Source organism: Polypterus senegalus, chromosome 9 (genome assembly GCF_016835505.1).
Source record: "Polypterus senegalus isolate Bchr_013 chromosome 9, ASM1683550v1, whole genome shotgun sequence".
Taxonomy (NCBI): domain Eukaryota; kingdom Metazoa; phylum Chordata; class Cladistia; order Polypteriformes; family Polypteridae; genus Polypterus; species Polypterus senegalus.
The window spans coordinates 43,933,412-43,957,592 of record NC_053162.1 but is presented as its reverse complement, the minus strand read 5'-3'; the positions used below and the strand labels follow the sequence as shown (position 1 = coordinate 43,957,592).

Below are 24,181 nucleotides of genomic sequence, written 5' to 3'. Positions count from 1 at the left end.
CTGTATTTTAAAGCTGGGTTCCACTACAATCTTGTGAACCACAATTCCCATCTGTCCAGGCATGGCTAAAAGGACACCATAGTTCCTACTCATCAGCAACTCAGTTTTCTGGGTGTCTGTAAAATCATCCCCAATAGCAACCTCTGTCTGAGAGACTACAGCTGATGTAGCCAACACCTCCTCAGGTTTATGCCACTCCTTCAAAAGATTCACATTCAAGATTTGTATAGGCTTTCGTTTACCTGGAATCCTGACCTTAATTTAAGGGAGACATACTTTTTTCCACTACTGCTGGACCCAGTCACTTCGCCTGAAATTTATAGTGGGTCAGTTTGGATCTAAACCAGTACCCGATTGCCCTTTTTGAATTCGTGAAGTTTGTTTTTATTGTCATAATTATGTGTTAAGACCTTCTGTTCACACTGCACTCTATCACAATAGAGGACAAAATAAGAAATCTGTTCTTGGAGCGGAACTACCTGATCGACAAATCTCACTCTGTGAGCTGCACTAAAAACTCCCTTCCTTTTCTCACGAAAAACACCTGAACCAAATAATAGTTTGAATGGATTCAAGTTGGTGGATGCCTGGGCTGACTCCTGAACCACAAACGGGAGAAAGGGCAACATAGTACCTCAGGAGGTCGGGTCATCATGGGCCACCCACCGAATCATCTGTTTTAAAGTCTTGTTAAATCATTCAGTCAGGCCATTCATCTGCAGTTGATAAACAGTGGTGCTCAATTGTTTAATTTAAGGTTCTCACACACCTTCTTCATGATGCGAGAAGTAAAGGGTGTATCCTAGCGAGTTAAAAATCTTGCAAGGAATGCCAATATGCATGACTATTTCTGATAAAGCCTTAGCAACAGCTTGTGTGTTGGCCTTCCACAGAACAGCCACTTTGAGGTACCTCATTGCATAATCAACCAACACGAGCATGTACTGATAACCATTCTTACTGTTGGGGAGTGAGCCAAAAATATCTAATCCAACTCTCTTAAAAGGAACATCCAAAACAGGCATCGGTGAGAGGGGAGCTATGAGGTGGTCTATGAGCAAAAAAAACTTGACAGTCGGTGCAGGCTCTACAAAACCACTCCACATTTGAAATGCAATCCCTTGTTTTCTCTGTGCCAAGATGAGCCCCCAAAGACATGCATGTGAGCAATTTTTAAATTTAAATCTATGCCCGCACAGGACCAGCATCTGTTCACTCAGTCCATCCTCTGTGCAATTAGAAATCTCCCAATATAAGAAACCATCCTTAATCAGAAGGTGTGGTGTTTTTAAATTTGGGTCCTCTTGCTCCATATAGTAAGCATTGTTTGCTACATTTGCTTGTATAAATGCAAAGTCTAAGCTGCTGTCGGCCTGCTGCAGGCGTGCAAACTCTGTTGGCATGTTAATCCCTGCTTCCCCAATGCCTGACGCAGCACCCCACTTTTCTCTAGCCATTGCTCCTCTGGGGCCCTTAGCTGCTGCCTGGCTTGGGGAGGATGAAGGTGCGAGTGTCTGATGAGAAGAGCTTTTTAATTGTCCTGGACTCTCAGGTGAGGGGTTGTCCCCTAAATCACTGGACAAATCAGGTTCAACCTCTAAGCCGTTTTTTTTGATAGTTCTTGTAAGCAGTGAGCCCCTCCTTCTATACTAGAGAAAGAGGTGGTCTGCAGATGGGTGGGAAGAGGGCATTCCACTTCTTTATTAAAAGAGGCCAGAGTGAAGCATCTGATATGGCAGCCCAAACTTTAAAATTCCTCCCTTTAAATTTCATAAGGAATAAGAGTCTCATATTCTTTAATGTCTCCATGAATATAGTGAATGTTCACCAGGTCCTTCTTTGTTTAGGAAATCAGAACAAGTCACAGTGGACTACACAGAGGTCACTACCAGAGTCCAGCAGGGCCAGGATTTTGTGTCCAGCCAACTTAAGATACCTTAAAATTGTCTTTCTTCAGTACCCCGGGGGACACCTGCAACCTAAATACCTAAGCCAGACCGAAGTCCTTGGACTGTGCAAGTGAGAGGTGACACTACTGCCTGGCTGATCACAGAAAAAGCACCTGTGTTCAGTGGAGTTGCTATGACATAGCTTTCTATCTGTGGTGTTGGTTCGTGTGCTCTAGGGGCACTGGGCCTGAGCAGGCGAAACCAAGGCAGGGAGTGTCAGCAGGTGTTGTTCAAAAGAAATGCAAATACCTGTAGCTTTAGTGACTGGCCAATAGGCAGGGAAGCGATGCTTGGGTTGAAGTCGGTGCCAAGTTAGGATAGGTGCTCTGTTTCCAGGTGGCCTGAGCACCCTCTAGTCTACAGGTCAGGTCTAGCAGTGAGTGGACATTGTTCCAGTTCACAAAAGTCTTTGTTTATTCTTGACATGACTGAGTCAATAGCGAGCTTTTCCACAATGCACTCAAAGGCATCTCCACAAAACCAGCATTGGATCAGGTCCACCAAATCCTGGACCAGTCCCCAGATGGGGCAATCCATATCAATCTGCCACAGCCGAAATGGACATCTCTTAGCCAAGGTACTCATAGCCATAAAGGGAAGAATCTATTGCTTCAGGAAGTCATAATCGTCAAGCATTTCAGGAGGAATGGTTCTCATGATCTGTAGGGCCTCCTTAGTCAAGAAGGGTGTCAAAATAGCTGCCCAGCCTCTCTTAAACCAGCCCATCAGTTTTGCCATGCATTCAAAACAGAACAGGAAACACTCTGGGTCATCCAAGGGACCCATCTTCACCAGCATATCTCTGGGACGGGCAAGTGTGCCTACAGGAGCCTCATCTGGCTCTAGTGGGAGTGAAGCATCATGCACCTGTTGAGGATCCATTGGTGCCAAGTCCCCATTTCTGGTACCATGTGACACGTAAGTCACTGTCTTGCACCTGAGAGAAAACACTGAGTCCACATCAATATACACAGACACAGCAAACAAGCAGTGAAGGGCCAGCTCAGTGGCTGGGTTAGAATGTTACCCACATCAACTTCGGGCAACAGACTTGTTATGTGGGGAGGCTGCAGACTTACAACTGCTGCAGTGTCGCCACAAACTTGCAGTTGGCGCACTTGTACCACAAATACAAAGATGCCTCGGCGATAGACAAGCAACCCTCAAATGCATTTCGGGGAGGGTCTTAAAAGAGCTCAAAAATCTCACATCATGTAATCCCCAGGTTTCTTATCAGTTGGAACTGAACATCAAATGTGTTGAACAGAATGCTGAAGCATTCTCTGGGTAGTGGTTACAGCTGTAAATTGATGGTGACTTGTTAATTGAATTAGATTCTTGATTTGTACCTGATGATTTGCAATTCAATTAAATTCAAAATAATAACATCTGTGTTTTTTTCAAAAAAAATGTATTTTCCAAATAACATCTTGGCCTCCTTAAACTATTCCTGAATTGACTGCAATAAACTATGGGTTTTCAACACTGGTGGTGGGGTGTTGTGTGGGGCTGGCAGAAGCCTTACAGAGGTTGACATTCTTAAAAATTAACCCAGATTTTTAAATGATCTAATGTAGTTTTTTAAACAAGTATAACTACAAAGTATGACTAAAAACTTCCCAAGTGAAACTTTGAAGACTAAAAAAAAATAGTTTTTAACATGTTCTCTTAATTTATGCTATAACATTTTGATACAAGTATTATATGACTAAATATTTTTTACTGAAGGGGTTACCAAACCTTTTAAGCTGAAGTCCTTCGAAGATTTATAGCATCAGCTTAGGGCCTCTCCCTAATATAAACACAATGCTGTGAAATAGAGCACTATCTTAAATTTCAGTTACTGCTAACAGTAGGCACACAGCATAATTTGGGATAACAGTAGACCTATCAAAATTAAGGTAGACTACTGACACATGATCCAATGTTGTTTGATACATCTAGGCCAGGGGTTTCTGAACATTTTTCTTGACACACCCCCTACAGGAACTGAACATTTCAAAATGCTGCAACTTGTATGGCATTAAATTGTGAAGTACTGAGTCCTAATTAGACAAGACCAATTAAAGGTGACGTTTCGTAAACCCCCCATTCCCTGATACTTATTTTTGTGATTTTAACAAGTGATTACTGATCGTTTTTGCGTAGATGTGAGACTAGGTATATATATTTTCTTAGTTTTTCTTATACAAGACAAATGTTTATGTAATACATTTTTTAATGTATGAATGGTAGCTGTTTGATATGGAATAAAAAATTGAAAGTGTAAAATTTCCGTAATGAACTCAGGAGACTTAGAATTGTCGTGAGTGGGCCAGAAGATAGTGGTAGAACAGAGCAGTGTAACTGAAGCAAAGCCAAGCACGGAAAAACAAGATAAGCCATTGTATTTTTTTCTTTAAGTAGTTTTCCTAGGTTTTTTTTTTTTATGTACAGTACAGGCCAAAAGTTTGGACACACCTCCTCATTCAATTTGTTTTCTTTATTTTCATGACCATTTAATAAATAAAACCATTTCAGGTGACTACCTGTTGAAGCTCATCGAGAGAATGCCAAGAGTGTGCAAAGCAGTAATCACAGCAAAGGGTGGCTATTTTGAAGAAACTAGAATATAAAACATGTTTTCAGTGATTTCACCTTTTTTTGTTAAGTACATAACTCCACATGTGTTCATTCATAGTTTTGATGCCTTCAGTGAGAATCTACCAATGTAAATGGTCATGAAAATAAAGAAAACACATTGAATGAGGAGGTGTGTCCAAACTTTTGGCCTGTACTGTATTTCCCTGAGAGCAGATGCTGCTCTAGTAATAATATAGATAGCACTAGTTTAAAGCTACAATTGAGGAAGATTTTGAGATATACAGTACTTATTTAAAATATAACTAGAATTAGTACAGATTCGAATCAGCTAATTCCCAGTTGTGAAGTATCACTAAAATAAATTAACATATACAGTGCATCCAGAAAGTATTCACAGCGCATCACTTTTTCCACATTTTGTTATGTTACAGCCTTATTCCAAAATGGATTCAATTCATTTTTCCTCCAATTCTACACACAACACCCCATAATGACAACGTGAAAAAAGTTTACTTGAGATTTTTGCAAATTTATTAAAAATAAAAAATTGAGAAAGCACATGTACATAAGTATTCACAGCCTTTGCCATGAAGCTCAAAATTGAGCTCAGGTGCATCCTGTTTCTCCTGATCATCCTTGAGATGTTTCTGCAGCTTAATTGGAGTCCACCTGTGGTAAATTCAGTTGATTGGACATGATTTGGAAAGGCACACACCTGTCTATATAAGGTCCCACAGTTAACAGTTCATGTCAGAGCACAAACCAAGCATGAAGTCAAAGGAATTGTTTGTAGATCTCCGAGACAGGATTGTCTCGAGGCACAAATCTGGGGAAGGTTACAGAAATATTTCTGATGCTTTGAAGATCCCAATGAGCACAGTGGCCTCCATGATCCATAAGTGAAAGTTCGAAACCACCAGGACTCTTCCTAGAGCTGGCCGGCCTTCTAAACTAAGCGATCGGAGGAGAAGGGCCTTAGTCAGGGAGATGACCAAGAACCCAATGGTCACTCTGTCAGAGCTCCAGAGGTCCTCTGTGGAGAGATGAGAACCTTCCAGAAGGATAACCATCTCTGCAGCAATCCACCAATCAGGCCTGTATGGTAGAGTGGCCAGATGGAAGCCACTCCTTAGTAAAAGGCACACGGCAGCCCGCCTGTAGTTTGCCAAAAGGCACCTGAAGGACTCTCAGACCATAAAAAACATAATTCTCTGGTCTGATGAGACAAAGACTGAGCTCTCTGGTGTGAATGCCAGGTGTCACGTTTGGAGGAAACCAGGCACTGCTCATCACCAGGCCAATACCATCCCTACAGTGAAGCATGGTGGTGGCAGCATCATGCTGTGGGGATGTTTTTAAGCGGCAGGAACTGGGAGACTAGTCAGAATAAAGGGAAATATGACTGCAGCAATGTACAGAGACATCCTGGATGAAAACCTGCTCCAGAGCGCTCTTGACCTCAGACTGGGGCGACTATTCATCTTTCAGTAGGACAACGACCCTAAGCACACAGCCAAGATATCAAAAGAGTGGCTTCAGGACAACTTTGTGAATGTCCTCGAGTGGCCCAGCCACAGCCCAGACTTGAATCCGATTGAACATCTCTGGAGAGATCTTAAAATGGCTGTGCACCGACGCTTCCCATCCAACCTGATGGAGCTTGAGAGGTGCTGCAAAGAGGAATGGGCAAAACTGGCCAAGGATAGGTGTGCCAAGCTTGTGGCATCATATTCAAAAAGACTTGAGGCTGTAATTGGGGTGTTGTGTGTAGAATGCGGAGGAAAGAAATTAATTTAATCCATTTTGGAATAAGGCTGTAACATAACAAAATGTGGAAAAAGTGATACGCTGTGAATTCTTTCCGGATGCACTGTATTTAAGGAATACTTGACCCAACAGAACAGAACTGCTTATCACAGCTTGATTCATCGAGCTCACCACAAGATGGTTGGCTATAGTAAACATGATTTAGCTTTCCTGCAAAGAACTGTGCATACTCTGTCCAATCCAAGTGTAATGTAGATTAAAAGTGATCATGAAACAAGCCGTGTTTCTCCTTCATGGTGTGTGCTGAAAGGATGACTAAACTGTCAACAAACTGTTAGCTCATTTACACATCACTTTTCTTTTGGTGAGAAAATCATCCAGCATACTGTATCAATTTAATTCTAACCGTGGTCCACAGTATTTTATGAATGTGTTGCTGCATTAAATATATCACTTATTAAAAAATGCGCTGAATGAGCTCACATTACAATTATTGCAGAGAGTGAGTTTTTTCTTGTTTTCCTTTGCATAACATTTAAGTTAATTGAACATTTTTTTTAAACACAGATCAACATGGTGATAATGTTTTTGAAAACTGGTACACCAAGCCTAGAGGTATCTGTTTCCTGATGAACAGATGTGCTAATGTCAAGACCAGTCTGATCAGCATAGTATGCTACTGCTTTTCTTACAGCTAGCAATAATGTACTTTTCTTGTAGCAAATGTGTGTGGAGAAGGATACAATTATAGAAATATGATAGTTGTTGCCATACACTTAATAAATCGCAATCTTTGGTATAAAGTCTGTGTTCTGCACAAAATCTTATCCTTCAAGAACTGCACAAATAAAACCTATCATTAAGGCTTATAATTCAGTATTCTTCTTGCTGTTGTTATAGCCACCAAAAGGCTACCTACAGTATTAGGCAGTGTTGCCATGGTTTCAAGTGTTTTTAGCACTACTCTTTGAAGGACCAATGACAGTGACACTGAAGCTTGTTTCTCCATAGGTCTAATTTGAATCAGGACATGTATACATTTTCTTTTCTGTTTTTTTGTTTTTTGCTTTGCGCCCTCTCCCACCATAACCTATTGTTTATGGAGGAGGAGATAAAGCTTTCAATTCATCAAAAATTTAGATCTCTGGTTTTCGACGAATCTTGACCAAGTTTTACGGTCCCCTGATACCAAAAACATCACTATCCAAAGAGGAGTGTGTGTCTGTGTGTCACAGTTTCTTGAGGACGGTCTAGAGCTAAAACAGCTGGACAAAAAAATAACAAACTCGAAACTTAAGCCTGTTGTGAGATGACGATGTGCCGATTATTTTTTGGGCCAAACTGTGCAAGTGAAAGACGCACTCTAGAGCAACCCTCAATTACTGTAATTCTGCAAGTAATTATGAATTCTTCTCATCAGCTCCTATCGTAATGACCTACTTTATGATCAGAAAGATCAGCATCAGAGTGGTAAATAATAATAAATTACTGGAATATTAAAGAATAGTTTGGGAAACTTAGTTCCTTAGGCACAAAGCTTACTGACACATCCAATTTTTTTTTCTTTTGTAATTAGATGTGCTTGTCTGTCAAGTACAATCTAATTCAGAAGGTTGATACTGCAGAAAAAATGAAATATGTGCATTTTATACTTAAGGTCAATAGCTTCATAAAAGCCAAGATAATCTTAAATACAATTTCCTAACATGTTAAAGGCAGGAACTGCTTAATGATTAAGAAACTGGATATAATGGTGTACTTAAAAATAAGTACACCAGTATATAATTGGAAGTTTAAAAAGAAATTCTACAGCGGTGTTTCTCAGACTTGTTTATTACAGACCAATGTTGTCTGCTAAATTCTTGCCGCACCACATTCCTTATCACTGAGCCAGTCAAATAAAAAATCAACCATCTGTTCTTATCTTAGCAGCTGGAAATATTTGTAAAATTACATCTACTCAAGCTGGCAGTACCCACATTACATAAACATGTAGTGCACGAACTGATGCAGACAAGTTACATTACATCAGATTTGTAGATAAGTACTTAATACAAGTACTCCTTGAGATCCATAAAGCATGAATGAATACATATATTTATTTACTGAACATAAAAAGGGCAGCACGGTGGCACAGTGATATCGCTGCAGCCTCGCAGTAAGGAGACCTGGGTTTGCTTCCCAGGTCCTCCCTGCGTGGAGTTTGCATGTTCTCCCTTTGTCTGTGTGGGTTGCCTCCCAGGTTAGGTGCATTGCCGATCCTACAATTGTCCCTAGTGTGTGCTTGGTGTGTGGGTGTGTGTGTCTGTGTGCCCGGGGTTTGTACCTGCCTTGCGACCTGTGCTGGCTGGGATTGGCTCCAGCAGACCCCCGTGACCCTGTGTTAGGATATAGCGAGTTGGGCAATGACTGAATGACTGAACAGGAAAACTGTTCAAGGTCACTGTTGTGTTCTGCCAGGATTTTCTTAACAATGATGCTCCCTTACACATGTACGGTAACAGGGTAATGCTTATTAAACTCATTGTTTCATTCATGAAACTACTACCTAAAACCAAGGAATTAAACCCCCTGATCACACATCCTGTGCTGTAAACATTCTTAATCATGTTCATTAATTTATCCAATGCGTTCCACCTTTCACTTGAAATTAGAAAGTGAAAAAAAATGTGATCAGGATTATGAGATAAACACAGTAGCATGTCATTAACAACAAAAATGTTAAGTAATTTAAGTCCTTTTTATAAACTCCTAAGGCATTTTTTGTTTCAAAACAAGGACAAAATTGATGTAAAAAGAAAATTTAAATTCAGAATACAGTACTGCATTTCCATTTTTCTTTTGTTAGTGTGTTGCTGTAAGCTTTCCTCATCCTATATTAAACTTTGTTTTGTGGAAATCTACCTGTTCCACATCAGAACATAGAAGCAATTCAGTTTTCTGTGATTCACTTGTCATGTACAAGCAAAACACCAAAAAACTGTTCAGTACTTTGAGTAAAGTTATATTAGAAAATTGTATTTTGTAAATCACAGAAATTGTTCATAAAATAACTTCCTCATAAAACAGTATTTTGTTTTTGCAAAACATCACAAAATGTTTTTTTCTCATAAACAGCAAACCAGGTATATTACTGTAATTATTCCAAACTGAACTGGGTGTAATCTTAAAGTGTTTGCCATCTTTAACACTTCATTCAATAATACTCTTCATAGACATTTGAGTAATTCTCTTTTCCCTCATTGTGTATATCATTCATTATTCAGTGTTGATATTAGCTACTAAGTAAAAGTAGATATTACTTCCAATTCTAAAAAATTTTGTTTGTCACATAAACTAAAGCAACACTAGGTAAAGAGGATGGAAATTTTTACTAACATCTGTTCAGTGGAGAAATCAACATTGTCCAGATCACTTCTATCTAATTTATGATCTATTGATATTAAGGGCCTTTAGCAGAAAACAATGGCCTAAAAAAATTAACAAATAAATAAATTAATAATGCAGCACCAGGGCAATTCAGAGAAGATGGCAATCAATCTGAACTGGCACATGGACATAACGATCAATGTCTCTGTAAGTATCACATGTAGAGGATTCCCAACTTAAAATCAAATCTGGATCCTAAGCAAACAGAAGTAACAAAAGTCCATGACTAATGACATGCTCAAATAAGTTTTGTATGAACTGATATGTGTGCTCTTTCCCCAGCACTGCCTTTTAAAAGCACTCCAGTTAACAAGAGTACATATTCTACAGTGTTGATCTCACCTTTCAGGTTGTGGGTGTAAAGTAGATTTTTAATGTAATTTTTTCATACCTTAATGAAAAGTACCTTGTGGCTGGTACAGGGCAACATTGTTCAGACTTTCAAGTATGGCTATGTTACCCTGTTAATGCTGATGATGTCTAGGAGGAACACCACAATTTTAGTTCTTTCCCTCTGGTTCATCAGATGACAGAATGGAAGAAGCGGAACATGTTGCACTATTACATAGATCAAGCATGTCTTAAGGGCAACAAAAGGCTCAAGGTTACAAGAACATTAGGGGCCAGTGGAGGGAGATCTAGCCACATTGTCCCTAACCCCAGGATGGAGATTAAATTAAGTAGCAGAGCTTAGAAAAACACTTCACTGGCAGGAGGTAGAGAGACCAGGGTCAGAAATGAAAGCAAGAAAGAAGGCTCAAATATGGAATTAGTGATTTTGTGAGGGGTTCTAAAATTAAAAGTGCTTAAAAGTTGTGGTGATGGCAACATATTTAAATGCTCAAACAATGCTAAAATCAGTTTGAACGTCTACTACAGTGTATGTAGTTAGATGAGTGAAAAAACGTGGATTCCACTCTTTTTTAACATCCTATCTGTTTGCCAATAGGCCTGGCTAAAAATACAGATTTTCCAATTAATCATTACTTTTCATTTAAATGATTTAATACAGATTCTTGAAGTCTCAAGATCAATTTCATGAATCTCTATCCTGCTCTATTACTATATGTACATTTTTGACTATCTTCGTTTTGGTGTCTAATCCAGAAGATGTCGCTAATGTGCCTGTTAAAAGCTTTCCAGGGAAAAAGCACTTTACAAGTTCGAATAATATGCTGCATCCTCTTTAACTGAAATTAGCATCTTAGACACTTAAATCAAATATGTGAACTTACTATGGATTCAAATGGTGTGTCAATAAGGAACAACTGAAAGCAGTCAGAGTTAATTATTGTTGTAACACAACAAATTTGAGAAATCACTTATCCAAAATTCACCCACAAACAAGCAGAGCCTAAACAATTTGCATAGCAGATGGCATTTAGCTCCAAACTTCCATTTAATTCACCTCATGCCCAAAAATAACAGAATCAATTAGCAATTTTTACCTGAAAGATGACAGACCCTCACCTGACACACCTCACCCAGCAAAGCAAGCAGGCAGCCATTGGAATTTTCACATAAAAATATGAGAGTGTGCTCAAAGCAGCTCAATAATAGTGGTGTTATCAGACATGATGGCTGGTTCTTTTTCATTTATGTTCCATTTATTCTATGCTTCTGCCAACAAGTTTAAGCTCTAGATTCTCGGTTTAAAATATTTCCCCTTTTTATCTGAGGACTGTCAGGATACATTTTTGAAACTGATTAACTTGACTGCTACAAGTGAGCAACTAAAGATATATGTAACTTGTAGAATTATAGAAAGACACTAGTCTTCCCTCTGTAGCTTTAATTTCAACTAATTTAATTATTTTAAATGTCCAATGGGGAATAAATTTGACCAACAGTTCAGTTGAAGGGTGTCTGCATGGAGATTCATAACACACAAATAGGTTACTGAATCACAATTATTATTTAAGAAGCAATGTCTGATTATTTTATAATATTTGCAAGATGATATTGATGTTTTATAAAGTAGATGCCACTGCGCTGTATTAAAACAAGGAGCCTCCCCATAATATGTGTGGACTCTGATGTGGCAATACATACTGTATGTTAGCTATATTATGGTGAATTTTGAATGAGTGCAGTGCTGTAAAAAGTTTTTTTTACAAGTATTTGTAAATACTCAAGTATTTCTTCTTAAATGTGATTCTATCCTTATGCATAGATTATGAAGTCACGCTGCAGACACCCTTAAACTAGTGTTATTGAGATTTCTTATGTATAATGTTCTCTATGCATGGTTAAATAATTTCTAAAAAAGCTATCACTTTAAATATATCAGTGAACGTTAATTCAGTCAAGATAAAATTGATATCGAATTGAATCGGAGCATTGTGAATCAGAATCAAATCAGGACATCAGTGCTGATACCCAGCCCTATTTACCAATATTCTAAAATGGCAATCAGAACATTGTCAGTACATACAGTAACATAAGACTATGTAATATAAAGTCAATAACATGGCTAAACAAAGTTTAGATTAGCTCAGACTTACCAAAAGACAACAAGGCCTGTTTTGCACATATTCGTACACTTTCCTTGTCTGTTTGACAAAGGAACACAAGTTGGTCAATGCTCTCTTTGGCCTAGGTAGAAAAACAAGATATAAAGTGAAAAACAAACAAATTAGAAACTGGAGAACTGAACAAAAAGAACTGCAGTAGTAGTGAGTAATTCCAAAGACATAAAACAAAGAATCAAAACAAATGATTTCAAACCAATTATAAGCAAATCAAAGAATCAATGACTTGAGTATGAAGCCATAGTCCAAAACCATTTACATACTGATTTTAATTCTTTCACTGTTGTTTCCTCCAACAAAGGGCCTGGTAATTTGGAATTAAATAGTAAACAAAAAAAAGTAGTTTTATGTATTTTACCATTTTTTTTAAGTCATTTATATTTCCCCAGCCATATGAACTTCATATTGTTGTTTCAAATAAGGGAAAACGCCTGTGTAACCAGAAATTTCTTTTTAGAGTTTTATGATATTCAACCCTAAATGTGTTCCAAGTATGTAATCACTGGTTATTGGTGGAGCTTATAATTTTGACAATAATCACATTTTGTTATGTCCATCCTCATTCTTAGCCCAGATGGTAATTTAAAATACTCTCTTGTATGGTCCTTCAATTTTAGTGAGAGATGAATTTGAGTAGGACACCTGGGAGACACTGGAGCTTGTAAGTCTGGAAGACATTTTTATAGCATTATAAAAACTAACAAATACAAGATAATTGATGTCTGGTTCACAATGATCTGTAAATTCATAGGTAGCATACATTATTACTTAGTTAGATGGCATGGCACACTCATGGCATGCATTCATTTTTGATGTTAACTGAATTTGCATTTATAAATTAAGGGAAAAACGTCTTCCACAATAAATTACAACTGCAAGTAACAGAGCACCAGAAGCAACATGAACCAAAAACTTAAAAATCTAACATACATGTTTCCAAAAGTTCGAGTTTCTTAAAGCATGACTTTCGTATTTCAGATATATTTGTTAATGGTAAAAAAGTTATGGTTGGAAATATTTTTTCACACATTCTTGTGTGAATTTCTATTCTATGGAGTGTTTGTCATTTTAATATAAACAACAGCTATTCTAAATGATGCTACTCTGTCAACTGGAAGCACTGTTAGGTGAAAATATTTAAAGTCTAGAATAAAAACACGTGTTAGTAAATTAGTATAACACTGCCTTTGTAAGCGATTATCACTAAGTGATGTGCCACTGCAGCTTAGAAAAAAGCAAACTACTTCTTATAAAGGCTGTCTATTGGGTTTTTGCAAATTTAACTGCTTTTTCTGGTTTCAATTAGTCAAATATAGGCTGTAAAATTGTATATATACTTAATGGAACAAAGCAGGATGTGTCCAAAAACATCACTGTTTTCCCAACAGTAATATGTTTTACTCTCTCTAGCACAGGATTTTGTCCTCAATAGACAACATATTTTGTATGTACCTTACTAATCTCCAGTTGTCAAGGGCCTGACCATAATTACAGGCTGTAAATTTTCCTTTCTCTCTCTCTCTCGCTCGCTCTCATCCTTGAGAGGAATGCCAACTGAACTCACTTATCACAGTTGTCTGCAATGTTTATAAACTCCTGTGGGCACTTTTCTTCCATCCTGACTGTCCAAAGTTCATCAGATTACAAAAGAATCAAAGCTGACATTCTTTGTGTCAATTTTGGGCTATACAAAAATAAATTGTAAATTGTTACAACAGAGCTCCTGAAGAAAAACAAAACGTGGCCCGTGACTCAATAGTTTTTTTCCATCATGGTTGAATTAATTTTATAAATGATAAAAACACTTGAAAATGTATTTATTACAATGATATGTTTATTTAAACTATTCAATCAATCAATGTGCATTGCAGCAGTTCTCCAGTTTGACAGCCAGAAGTTCTTATGTGTATTTAGGGAGTTGTTTATTTTACTATTTATTAATTATATACTAGCAAATCATGCTTGCGAAAATTTCACAAGAATAAAAGCATTAATGAAATGATGATGAGGGAGAAGATAAAAAATCACAAGTTACAGTAAGAAAGGATATTATTTTCTTAAGTAGTGACTTGTGAGAGGACTCAATGTTAGAATAGTCACACAATTAGTATGGGATGTTATTATAGTCACAACAGCATGAATATTTACAATACAAAGTGCAACGTGAACAGAATATATTGGATAAGAAAGAAAATGTACGGCACATGCAAGTCAGTAGGTGTGAATTGTGGCCGTTAGGTAATGTAGTATACCGACATCATACTGTATATGAATCAGGCGCCGCAGTAAGTGGCAGCTTTTCCAGCAGCTCTGTGTACGACTTTATCTTTCTACCCTCTTCTCTATTTCACCCATCACTCCTACCACTTTATGTGGACTTGTTCCCTTGACACTTTTTACTACTTAGACATGGATTTTTACACACAAAGACTCGTCTATTCAGGTAGTCAACTTCAAGCGCTGAGAACAAAGGCCCATGCTGGTGTGGTTCTCTATTTACCTGACGAGGTAAGAAGGCGGTATCGTTGTAGCAGAGCCGGCGCTAAAAGCTAAGCGACTAATGAGAAAGTGGCGTTACAAGCCTTCGGTGCCTTCTGTGATCCTGGGAAATGTGAACTCACTACCAAATAAGATTGACAAACTGGCTGCGCTGGTGAAAATGTCAGGACCTACTTAGAATGCAGTTTGTTGTGTTTTTGTGAAACGTGGCTAACAACTAGCATCCCAGATGCTAGCATGGAGCTACTCGGGTTTAGCACAGTTAGAGTGGACAGAGACGCAAATACCTGTGGGAAGCAAAAAGGAGGAGAACTAGCTCTATAGGCGAATACAAGGTGGTGCAACCCTGGACATGTAAATGTTAAAATCTCCACTTGCTGCAGGGACATTGAACTGTTGGCCAAAAGTCTGCATCTCTATTACTTGCCCAGAGAGTTTGGACATGTCATTGTTATTTTTTACAACCCTCCTCGGGAGGACGTGGAGATAGCGGGTGACATCATCCATTCTGTTGTTGCTAAATTACAAACACAGCAGCCCAAGGCGCTTGTGCTAATCGCTGGAGATTTAAACCGTGTGACACTGGACAAAACATTACCTGCCTTCTCCCAGTATGTGGATTGTAACACCAGGGGAAATAGGACTATTGACCTACTGTATGCAAACGTTAAAGACACATACAGCGTCACCCCGCTGCCTGCGCTGGTGAAACGAGATCATAACCAAGAGTGAGGAAGTTACCTACAACCACACACTCATTCAGGAAGTGGTCCCCAGAGGCAGAGCAGGCTCTGAGAGACTGCTTTGGAACTACGGACTGGGGTATCCTGCAGGGATTATATAGTGAGAACACTGAGGAGGCTGTTGACTGCACTACTGACCACATCAACTTCTGTATGGACATTGTAGTTTCAGTAAGAACAGAACGCTGCTATGCTAACAACAAGCCATGGATTCCAAGTGATATCAAGGGCCTTTTGAACCAGAAGAAAAGTGCTTTTAAAGGCGGTGATCAGCATGAGCTCAAGCACGTGCAGAAGGAACTCCGATTCCAGCTCAGGCGGCGAAGGAGCAATACAGGATAAAGATGGAGCAAAAGTTGCAGAATAATAGCATGAAGTAAGTGTGGGATGGGATGAAGATCATCACTGGCTGCAGCTCGAAGCGGGGAACCACCATCGAGAGAGACATGGAGAGAGCAAACCAAATGAACAAATTCTTTAACAGGTTTGACCACCCTAACCCACTCTCACCTCGGAGTACTGCACCCTCCACCCATCCTTTTGCTGATACCAGCATAGGAGAGAGTTTCCCCCCACCCACAATTACAGCAGCCCAGGTAAGCAGAGAGCTGAGGAGACTTAGTGCCAGCAAAGCAGTGGGTCCAGATGGAGTATCACCATGACTGCTGAAGGCCTGTGTGTTGAAGCTGGGGAGTCCTCTACAGTGCATCTTCAACCTGAGCCTGGACAGGGGAGAGTCCCAAGGGTTTGGAAAACATCTTGCATCACCCCAGTCCCAAAGGTATCACGTCCTAGTGAGGTGAATGACTTCCGGCCTGTCGCTCTGATGTCACATGTGATGAAGACCAAGGGTCAGCTGCTGCTTCACCACCTGTGGCCACATGTCCGCCACGCCCTCGACCCTCTGCAGTTTGCATACCAGGAGAAGGTGGGGGTAGAGGATGCCATCATCTATATATGCTACACCGATCCCTCTCCCACTTGGACAGAGGCAGTGGTGCTGTAAGAATTATGTTTCTGGACTTCTCTAGCACCTTCAACACCATTCAACCTCTGCTCCTCAGGGACAAGCTGACAGAGATTGGAGTAGATTCATACCTGGTGGCATGGATCATGGACGATCTTACAGACAGACCTCAGTATGTGCGTCTCAGGAACTGCAGGTCTGATATTGTGGTCAGCAACACAGGAGCGCTGCAGGGGACTGTACTTTCTCTGGTCCCGTTTAGCCTATATACATCGGACTTCCAATACAACTTGGAGTCCTGCCATGTGCAAAAGTTCGCTGACGACATGGGCTGCATCAGGAGTGGGCAGGAGGAGGAGGAGTATAGGAACCTAATCAAGGACTTTGTTAAATGGGGCGACTCAAACCACCTACAACTGAACACCAGCAAAACCAAGAAGCTGATGATGGCCTTTTAGGAGGCCCCGTGCTCCTCATGAACCCTGTGATCATGAGAGGTGACTATTTGCAGACCTATAAATACCTGGGAGTGCAGCTGGATGATAAATTCGACTGGACTGCCAATACTGATGCTCTGTGCAAGAGAGGACAGAGCCAACTATACTTCCTTAGAAGGCTGGCATCCTTCAACATCTGCAATAAGATGCTGCAGATGTTCTATCAGACGGTTGTGGCGAGTGCCCTCTTCTACGTGGTGGTGTGCTGGGGATGCAGCATAAAGAGGGACGCCTCATGCCTGCACAAACTGGTGAGGAAGGCAGGCTCTATTGTAGGCACAGAGCTGGACAGTTTGACATCTGTGACAGAGCGACGGGCGCTGAGCAGGCTCCTGTCAATCATGGAGAATCCACTGCATCCACTTAACAGTGTCATCTCCAGACAGAGGAGCAGCTTCACCGACAGACTGTTGTCACTGTCCTGCTCCACTGACAAACTGAGGAGATCGTTCCTCCCCCACACTATGCGACTCTTCAATTCCACCTTAAACGTTAACATTATACAAAGTTATTGTCTGTTATACCTGCATTTTTATCAATCTTTAATATTGTTTTTTTGATCAGTATGCTGCTGCTGGAGTATGTGAATTTCCCCTTGGGATTAATAAAACAGGGCGGCACGGTGGCGCAGTGGTAGCGCTGCTGCCTTGCAGTTAGGAGACCCGGGTTCGCTTCCCGGGTCTTCCCTGCGTGGAGTTTGCATGTTCTCCCCGTGTCTGCGCGGGTTTCCTCCCACAATCCAAAGACATGCAGGTTAGGTGGATTGGCGATTCTAAAAATTGGCCCTAGTTTGTGTGTGTCCTGTGGTGGGTTGGCACCCTGCCCAGGATTGGTTCCTGCCGTGCCCTGTGTTGGCTGGGATTGGCTCCAGCAGACCCTGTGTTCGGATTCAGCGGGTTAGAAAATGGATGGATGGATTAATAAAATATCTATCTATCTATACTAATAAAAGGCAAAGCCCTCTCTGACTGACTGACTCACTCATCACTAATTCTCCAACTTCCCGTGTAGGTAGAAGGCTGAAATTTGGCAGGCTGACTGGGAACGGAGTACGAAGAGAAAAAGCAAGACCTCCAAAGAGTGCATAGACTTTTGATCACATGAACGTGTCTGCAAAAAGTAGCGTCTCCTGCCCTGCAAAAATACTATAAAAGTCGAGCAGCCGGCGCGCGCGCGTGTGTAACTGTGGCGGCCTTTGAGACGCTGACTGCGCTTCTGCCTTAAGTGAAAGTAAGCACTTTTATTTTTTCCTCCTTCCCCTGAGCTATAGCCCAGACAACTGCAAACACGGAATCCCATTTCTAGACTGCAGCAAACTAATATTAAGGCGCTTAGCACTTTCTTTTGCACGTATACAATTATGAGGTCGCAGAAGACACGCACAGGAGTGGAGGACCGACCATTTCAGGTTGAAGCTCATCGAGAGTGTGCAAAGCAGTAATCAGAGCAAAGGGTGGGTATTTTGAAGAAACTAGAATATAAAACATGTTTTCAGTTATTTCACCTTTTTTTGTTAAGTACATAACTCCACATGTGTTCATTCATAGTTTTGATGCCTTCAGTGAGAATCTACCAATGTAAATGGTCATGAAAATAAAGAAAACACATTGAATGAGGAGGTGTGTCCAAACTTTTGGCCTGTACTGTATATATATATATGTTTATGTGTAGATATATGTATATTTAGATATGTATGTAGATATATATATGTAGACTTAAACCGATTATGACTGCAGCAATCCAAGCTGTGAGAAAACAGTAAAAAGGAGGCGTGTCAGACGTCGTGGTACATTTTCTGATGCAGCTAGACGAAAACAACTTTGTGACGCTGCCGCCAAATACTCGCAGAAAAATTCACAAGTTAATAGACACACTGTCGCTAAATACTCGCAGGCAAATCCACAACTTAATAGAGATGCTGCCGCTAAATACTCGCATAGTGATTTGGGTAGTGAACACTCTGATGAACGAAACCTATTATCTTTACAACAGTTGACAAACACGGAATGTAACTTGAACACAACACGTCCTCCAAATACGAACCTGATTGAAAGAAATAATGATAATCAAATCTTTGATGACAGCAATACTCATAACAGTGACAAAACAATTACATTGACAATCGTGTTACGCTATTTTTAAAATGTTTCCTTTTCTTTTTCATAACTTCTTTAACACGCTACTTCTCCACTGCGAAGCGCAGGTATTTTGCTAGTCTATAGTAATTGTTGGAAAACACAATTTATTGCGAAAATATTCCCCTTTGTGTAACTCACAAGTATCTGTACGTTTAACCCAGGTTTTGATGTAACTCTGGAAAATGTAGTGTACAACTGGCCATTGGTAAAAACAGGGTCTGGACATTATTAAACATTTGTCGTTGTGACTTGGTGATAATCATACAAAATGTTAAATGAATGAGGAATTGCCTACGCTGTAATATAAAGGGAATATCTTATTTTGAGTTGTCAGTGTTAATGGAATTCCCTGTAGTTTTTCCATCGTAATGTTTCTTATTGTCTGGCAGTTTGCCGCTGCTCTTCAGAAAGGTTGTGTGTGTAATTCGTTTTTTGTTCACTGTCTAGGTGTAAGACTTGCTGCCGCTGATCTTCAGATAATGTCTTTCTGTGGTTTGTCATAAGTTGTCTTTGTTGTTCTAAGGTATCTTGCCTGTGTTGGTTGGCCTGGCACGATGTAGATGTTTCTACTTCTGTGCATTGGTGTGATTATGTAGGCCAGTTGCACCATTTCTGTTGGTTGCAGCTAGGATGTATGTGCCTTTTCATTTTATCAGGAGGCTTACGTTGAAGTGAAGGGAAAAGGTAGTGTCATAATTCAGTTTTGGTGAGTAACAAAGTATGCACCGAACAGTCAAATACCACAGTTGATAATTGGTCATATTGAAGAATTGAAGACTTGAAGATAAGCCTAATACCAAAACTCTGCCATGAACACGGATTCCTCACTATTGTTGTGGAGGGATATAGTAGTTGTGGCAACCGTTGTTTATAATGAACACAGAAGGACACAAGTAAAATAAGGATATTGCTCTTTCTCAAGCTTCAGTAAAGTTCTAATGTCCCCTTGGAGACAAATAAAGTACATTTATCTATTAGCTTCAGAGTCTAAAAGAAGCATTATCTGCTTCATCAAATGCAGTTCCAGATAAACAGAATAAAGGTATGAAATATATTTCATTTCTCTTTTGCAGCAAGTAATATTTTCCATACATACCTTCATGAATGTACTTGTCTAATCAAGCGATTCTCAAAATTCTTAAGACAAGGCTTTCAAATTATTGTATTCTTGTCAGAGCACCACACTACCATAAACCTAATTCTGTGAATTAGAGCCTGATCTTGGATCTTACTTACTGCTACCAATGCAACACACAGCATAATTTTGCATTATAGTAGACCTATTAATCAATGCAAAGGCTTAACTATAGAAGACTGCTGATACACGTGTGATATGACTAGGCCAGGAGTTCTCAATCTTTTTTCTTGGTATATCACATTCAGGACTGTAGGAACTGAAGACTTTTTGAGGTATCCATTTTTGGTCCTAAATTTTTAAATACTAAATTTTACTAAGCATTATTTAAAACTATTTTAAAAATTATGATGGACCAAACATGTTTACCAAAACCAAAAATACTGCAACGATGGCAGACCAGATCTGAGAGAGAGAGAGGGGCAGAGAGACAGACGGATGCCATTCAGGTTGCTTGTGCATTGGAGATGGAAAGGGTAATAAAAAGTTATTATTTGTTATGACCAAGGTTATTATAGTTTTGCCTTTTTATATTAGTTTTAATTTCTATATTTTTTCTGACCTTACTTGGAAATTCAGTTTAGTTTTACTTCATCGTGTATTTTTAGTTTTAATTTAGTTTTTACTTGACAAAGACATTTCTATTTTATTTTTATATCTATTGGTTTTAGTAATTATGGTATGGTTAAAGGGTTCACTGACAAAAGCGCGATAGATATATGAGCGCCGACAAAACCACGACGGACAAATGAGCGGCGACAAACTCGCTAACTAGTTTTCGACATATGTGCGCCGCCAAAATCGCCACAACAAAATCGCGAGAGAGGCCAAGAGAGTGGGACGTGTACGTGCGCATTATGTACACATTATGTGCTAGGTTATACCTGTTATAACTGCTGAATGCATGTCGCAAACAAATAACTCAGTCAAGGGTTGGCATAACGCGTCATATACAAAGCAGAATTACCAGCAGTCAGGCAGCCAGCAAGTCTAAATATGCTCAACTATCAAGACGTCTTGCTGCAATTCTTCCTACATATGCAGGGCGTGATCTTAAGGACTATCTGCATGCCGTGTCTCATAATATTGACTTCTAAAATAAACATTATATATCCTATAAACTAGTAATTCATATTTAATGAAACTTTCACGATTTTGTCGGCGCGATTTTGACGCCGCGTTTTAATGGCCGCTATTTTGTTGGCGCTCATATGTCTATCGCGCAAATGTCGGGTCACTTGGTTAAAGAGCTACTATGGAGTTTAGTTTTGTGTCACAATCAATCAGAACTGTACACAGGTTTGGATATGTTAGTGGAAGTTTACTACATTACATGGTTTACTGAACAAAATACAATGAAAATGATAATTGGCCGTAATAAAACAAATATACATTCATATGAAAAAGTTTGGGAACCCCTCTCAGCCTGCATAATAATTTACTCTACTTTCAACCAGAAAGATAACAGTGGTTTGTCTTTCATTTCCTTGGAACTGCTGAATACTGGGGTGTTTTCCAAAAAAAGATTTTTAGTGAAGCAGTATTTAGTTGTATGAAATTCAATCAAAATGTCAAAAAACTGGCTGTGCAAAAACTTAACTACTCAATACTGATTACTTGCAACACCAGATTGGTTGATTAGCTTGTTAAGCCTTGACCTTCATAGATAGGTGTGTCCAATAATGAGAAAAGGTATTTAAGGTGGTCAATTGCAAGTTGTGCTTCCCTTTGACTCGCCTCTGAAGAGTGACAGCATGGGATCTTCAAAGCAACTCTCAAAAGATCTGAAAACAATGATTGTTCAGTATCATGGTTTAGGGGAAAGGATACAAAAAGCTATCTCAGAGGTTTAAACTGTCAGTTTCAACTGTAAGGAATGTAATCAGGAAATGGAAGGCCACAGACACAGTTGCTGTTAAACCCAGGTCTGGCAGGCCAAGAAAAATAAAGGAGCGGAATATGCGCAAGATTATGAGAATGGTTACAGACAACCCACATATCACCTCCAAAGACCCACAAGGACATCTTGCTGCAGATGGTGTATCTGTACATCGTTCTACAATTCAGCGCAATTTGCACAAAGAACATTTGTATGGCAGGCTGATGAGAAAGAAGCCCTTTCTGCACTCACACCACAAACAGAGTTGCTTGTTGTATGCAAATGCTCATTTAGACAAGTCAGATTCATTTTGGAACAAAGTGCTTTGGACTGATGAGACAAAAATTGAGTTATTTGGTCATAATAAAAAGTGCTTTGCGTGGTGTTAGAAGACCACCGCAGTCCAAGAAAAATACCTGAAACCTACTATCAAATTTGGTGGAGGTTCCATCATGCTGTGGGACTGTGTGGCTAGTTCAGGGAATGAGGCCCTTGTTAAAGTCAAGGGTCAGATGAATTCAACCCAATATCAACAATTTCAAATATCACATTTTTGTGAAGGGCTGTATTTTCATGCAACATTCACTTAAAGCCTTAAGTTTTTACCAGCTTATTTTAAACACCTGTCCCCAAATAATACACACTTGATACTTAACAGATGCACTGTAATCAAAGTAATAATAATTATAAAAAAAATCTTAAAAAGCACACATGGTATAAATGTTTATGTAGTTCCCAAAATATTGAGCCATAGTTTAGAATACAGTAAATCCTTGCTATCTGCGGAGTCCATCAAGTAGATCAATTGTTCCAAAAGGAGAATACAACTGAAGTCTTCACATTAAAGTACAGTAAATTTAATTTAATGAGAAAACGTAGAAGTAGTAGGGCTCACCTTAAGACATGCAAGTGCTTTGCAGCCAGCTACTCGGGCCTCCACACTCTCATCCTCAAGAAGCTCCAAACAGGACACCAGTGCCTACAAATGCAGAGTAACCAAGTAAAAAATTGTGTCAGGTTGAAACTGAACTCCCTCCCTATTCTTGAGATCAAAATCTTATGCCATGAAAGAGCTTTACCAATGACACTAAACCTAGATTCAGCAAAAAAGACCGGCTTCCTCCTTATAAGAAAAAAAAAAAAACTCACAAGAAATAACACCAATGACTACTTCACCTTTTCTCGTAATCGAGGATTTTCAGCCAGGCTCTTGAGCAATGCTGTGGCACCACTGGTCACCTTAGTCCGGTCATCAAGCAGGAGCAGACTGACAGCTCGGATAGTGTCCTTCTGGAGACGTGTTTGGGGGGTGCGCTTCAATGCCTTCAGTACTATGTCTTGGTCCTCTGACTGCAAGTTCTGGATCAGTGACACTGTAAAGCAACATGAAAGGTGGTTACATCTGGCATTGCAATGTCTTGCACAACAAATCATAGCACTTAACGTAGTTTCTTACCCTCTTCTGCCAGCTCAGCCATGTAATTTTCCAACACAAAGATGTCCTCCGATTCCAAGTGGCTCCAGTACTGGAAAATGGTAATAGATTCTTTGATGTCAGGACGAGGCCGTTTAGGTAACTTCTTCTCTAGTACCCGCTCAGCCAATCTAATGCACACTATAAAAGCAGCCAGAAAATCCGTGTTTAGTAGGAGCTAAGAAGGATAATCTTATTATGATGACTATTCTTTATATAAGAGACATCTTTAAGACAACATAAAAAACTGATATACATGCAATATATTTGTATAGTTTGTAAGTCATACATAAAGTTAACAGGCACTTAAGATCCCACACTTTAATGCTGTGTTACAAGAGATCAAATTCCCCCCAAAACTACCTCTTTTCTATTTGTGTCCTTCTAGGTCAGGAGTGCCCACACTGTTTCAGCTTGCGAGCTACTTTTAAAATGACCAGGTCACACGCCTTCCATTGCGTCTCCAGCTCTGATGCGAGGTTTTGGATGTTCCCCAAATCAAGGCGCTGTAGCTTTGAGGACAGATGTTGCATTTTTCGTTTGAAAGCATTAACTGAGTTAATCATATTGACCATGTTTTTCTCTTTTCC

General features: G+C 39.6%; 1 protein-coding gene across 6 annotated transcripts in view; it reads right to left on the bottom strand.

Annotated features, from left to right (window-relative positions):
* The window catches only part of ripor1 (RHO family interacting cell polarization regulator 1), a 303,026-nt gene that overhangs the window by 7,481 nt on the left and 271,364 nt on the right, over positions 1 to 24,181 (bottom strand). For all 6 annotated transcript variants that reach the window (XM_039763032.1, XM_039763030.1, XM_039763028.1 and 3 more), the window contains 4 exons: positions 23,574 to 23,732; positions 23,294 to 23,490; positions 23,013 to 23,096; positions 12,233 to 12,323 (listed from right to left, as the gene is read on the bottom strand). In XM_039763032.1, the coding sequence (XP_039618966.1) occupies positions 12,233 to 12,323; positions 23,013 to 23,096; positions 23,294 to 23,490; positions 23,574 to 23,732 (531 nt within the window). The remainder of the gene's footprint in view (positions 1 to 12,232; positions 12,324 to 23,012; positions 23,097 to 23,293; positions 23,491 to 23,573; positions 23,733 to 24,181) is intronic.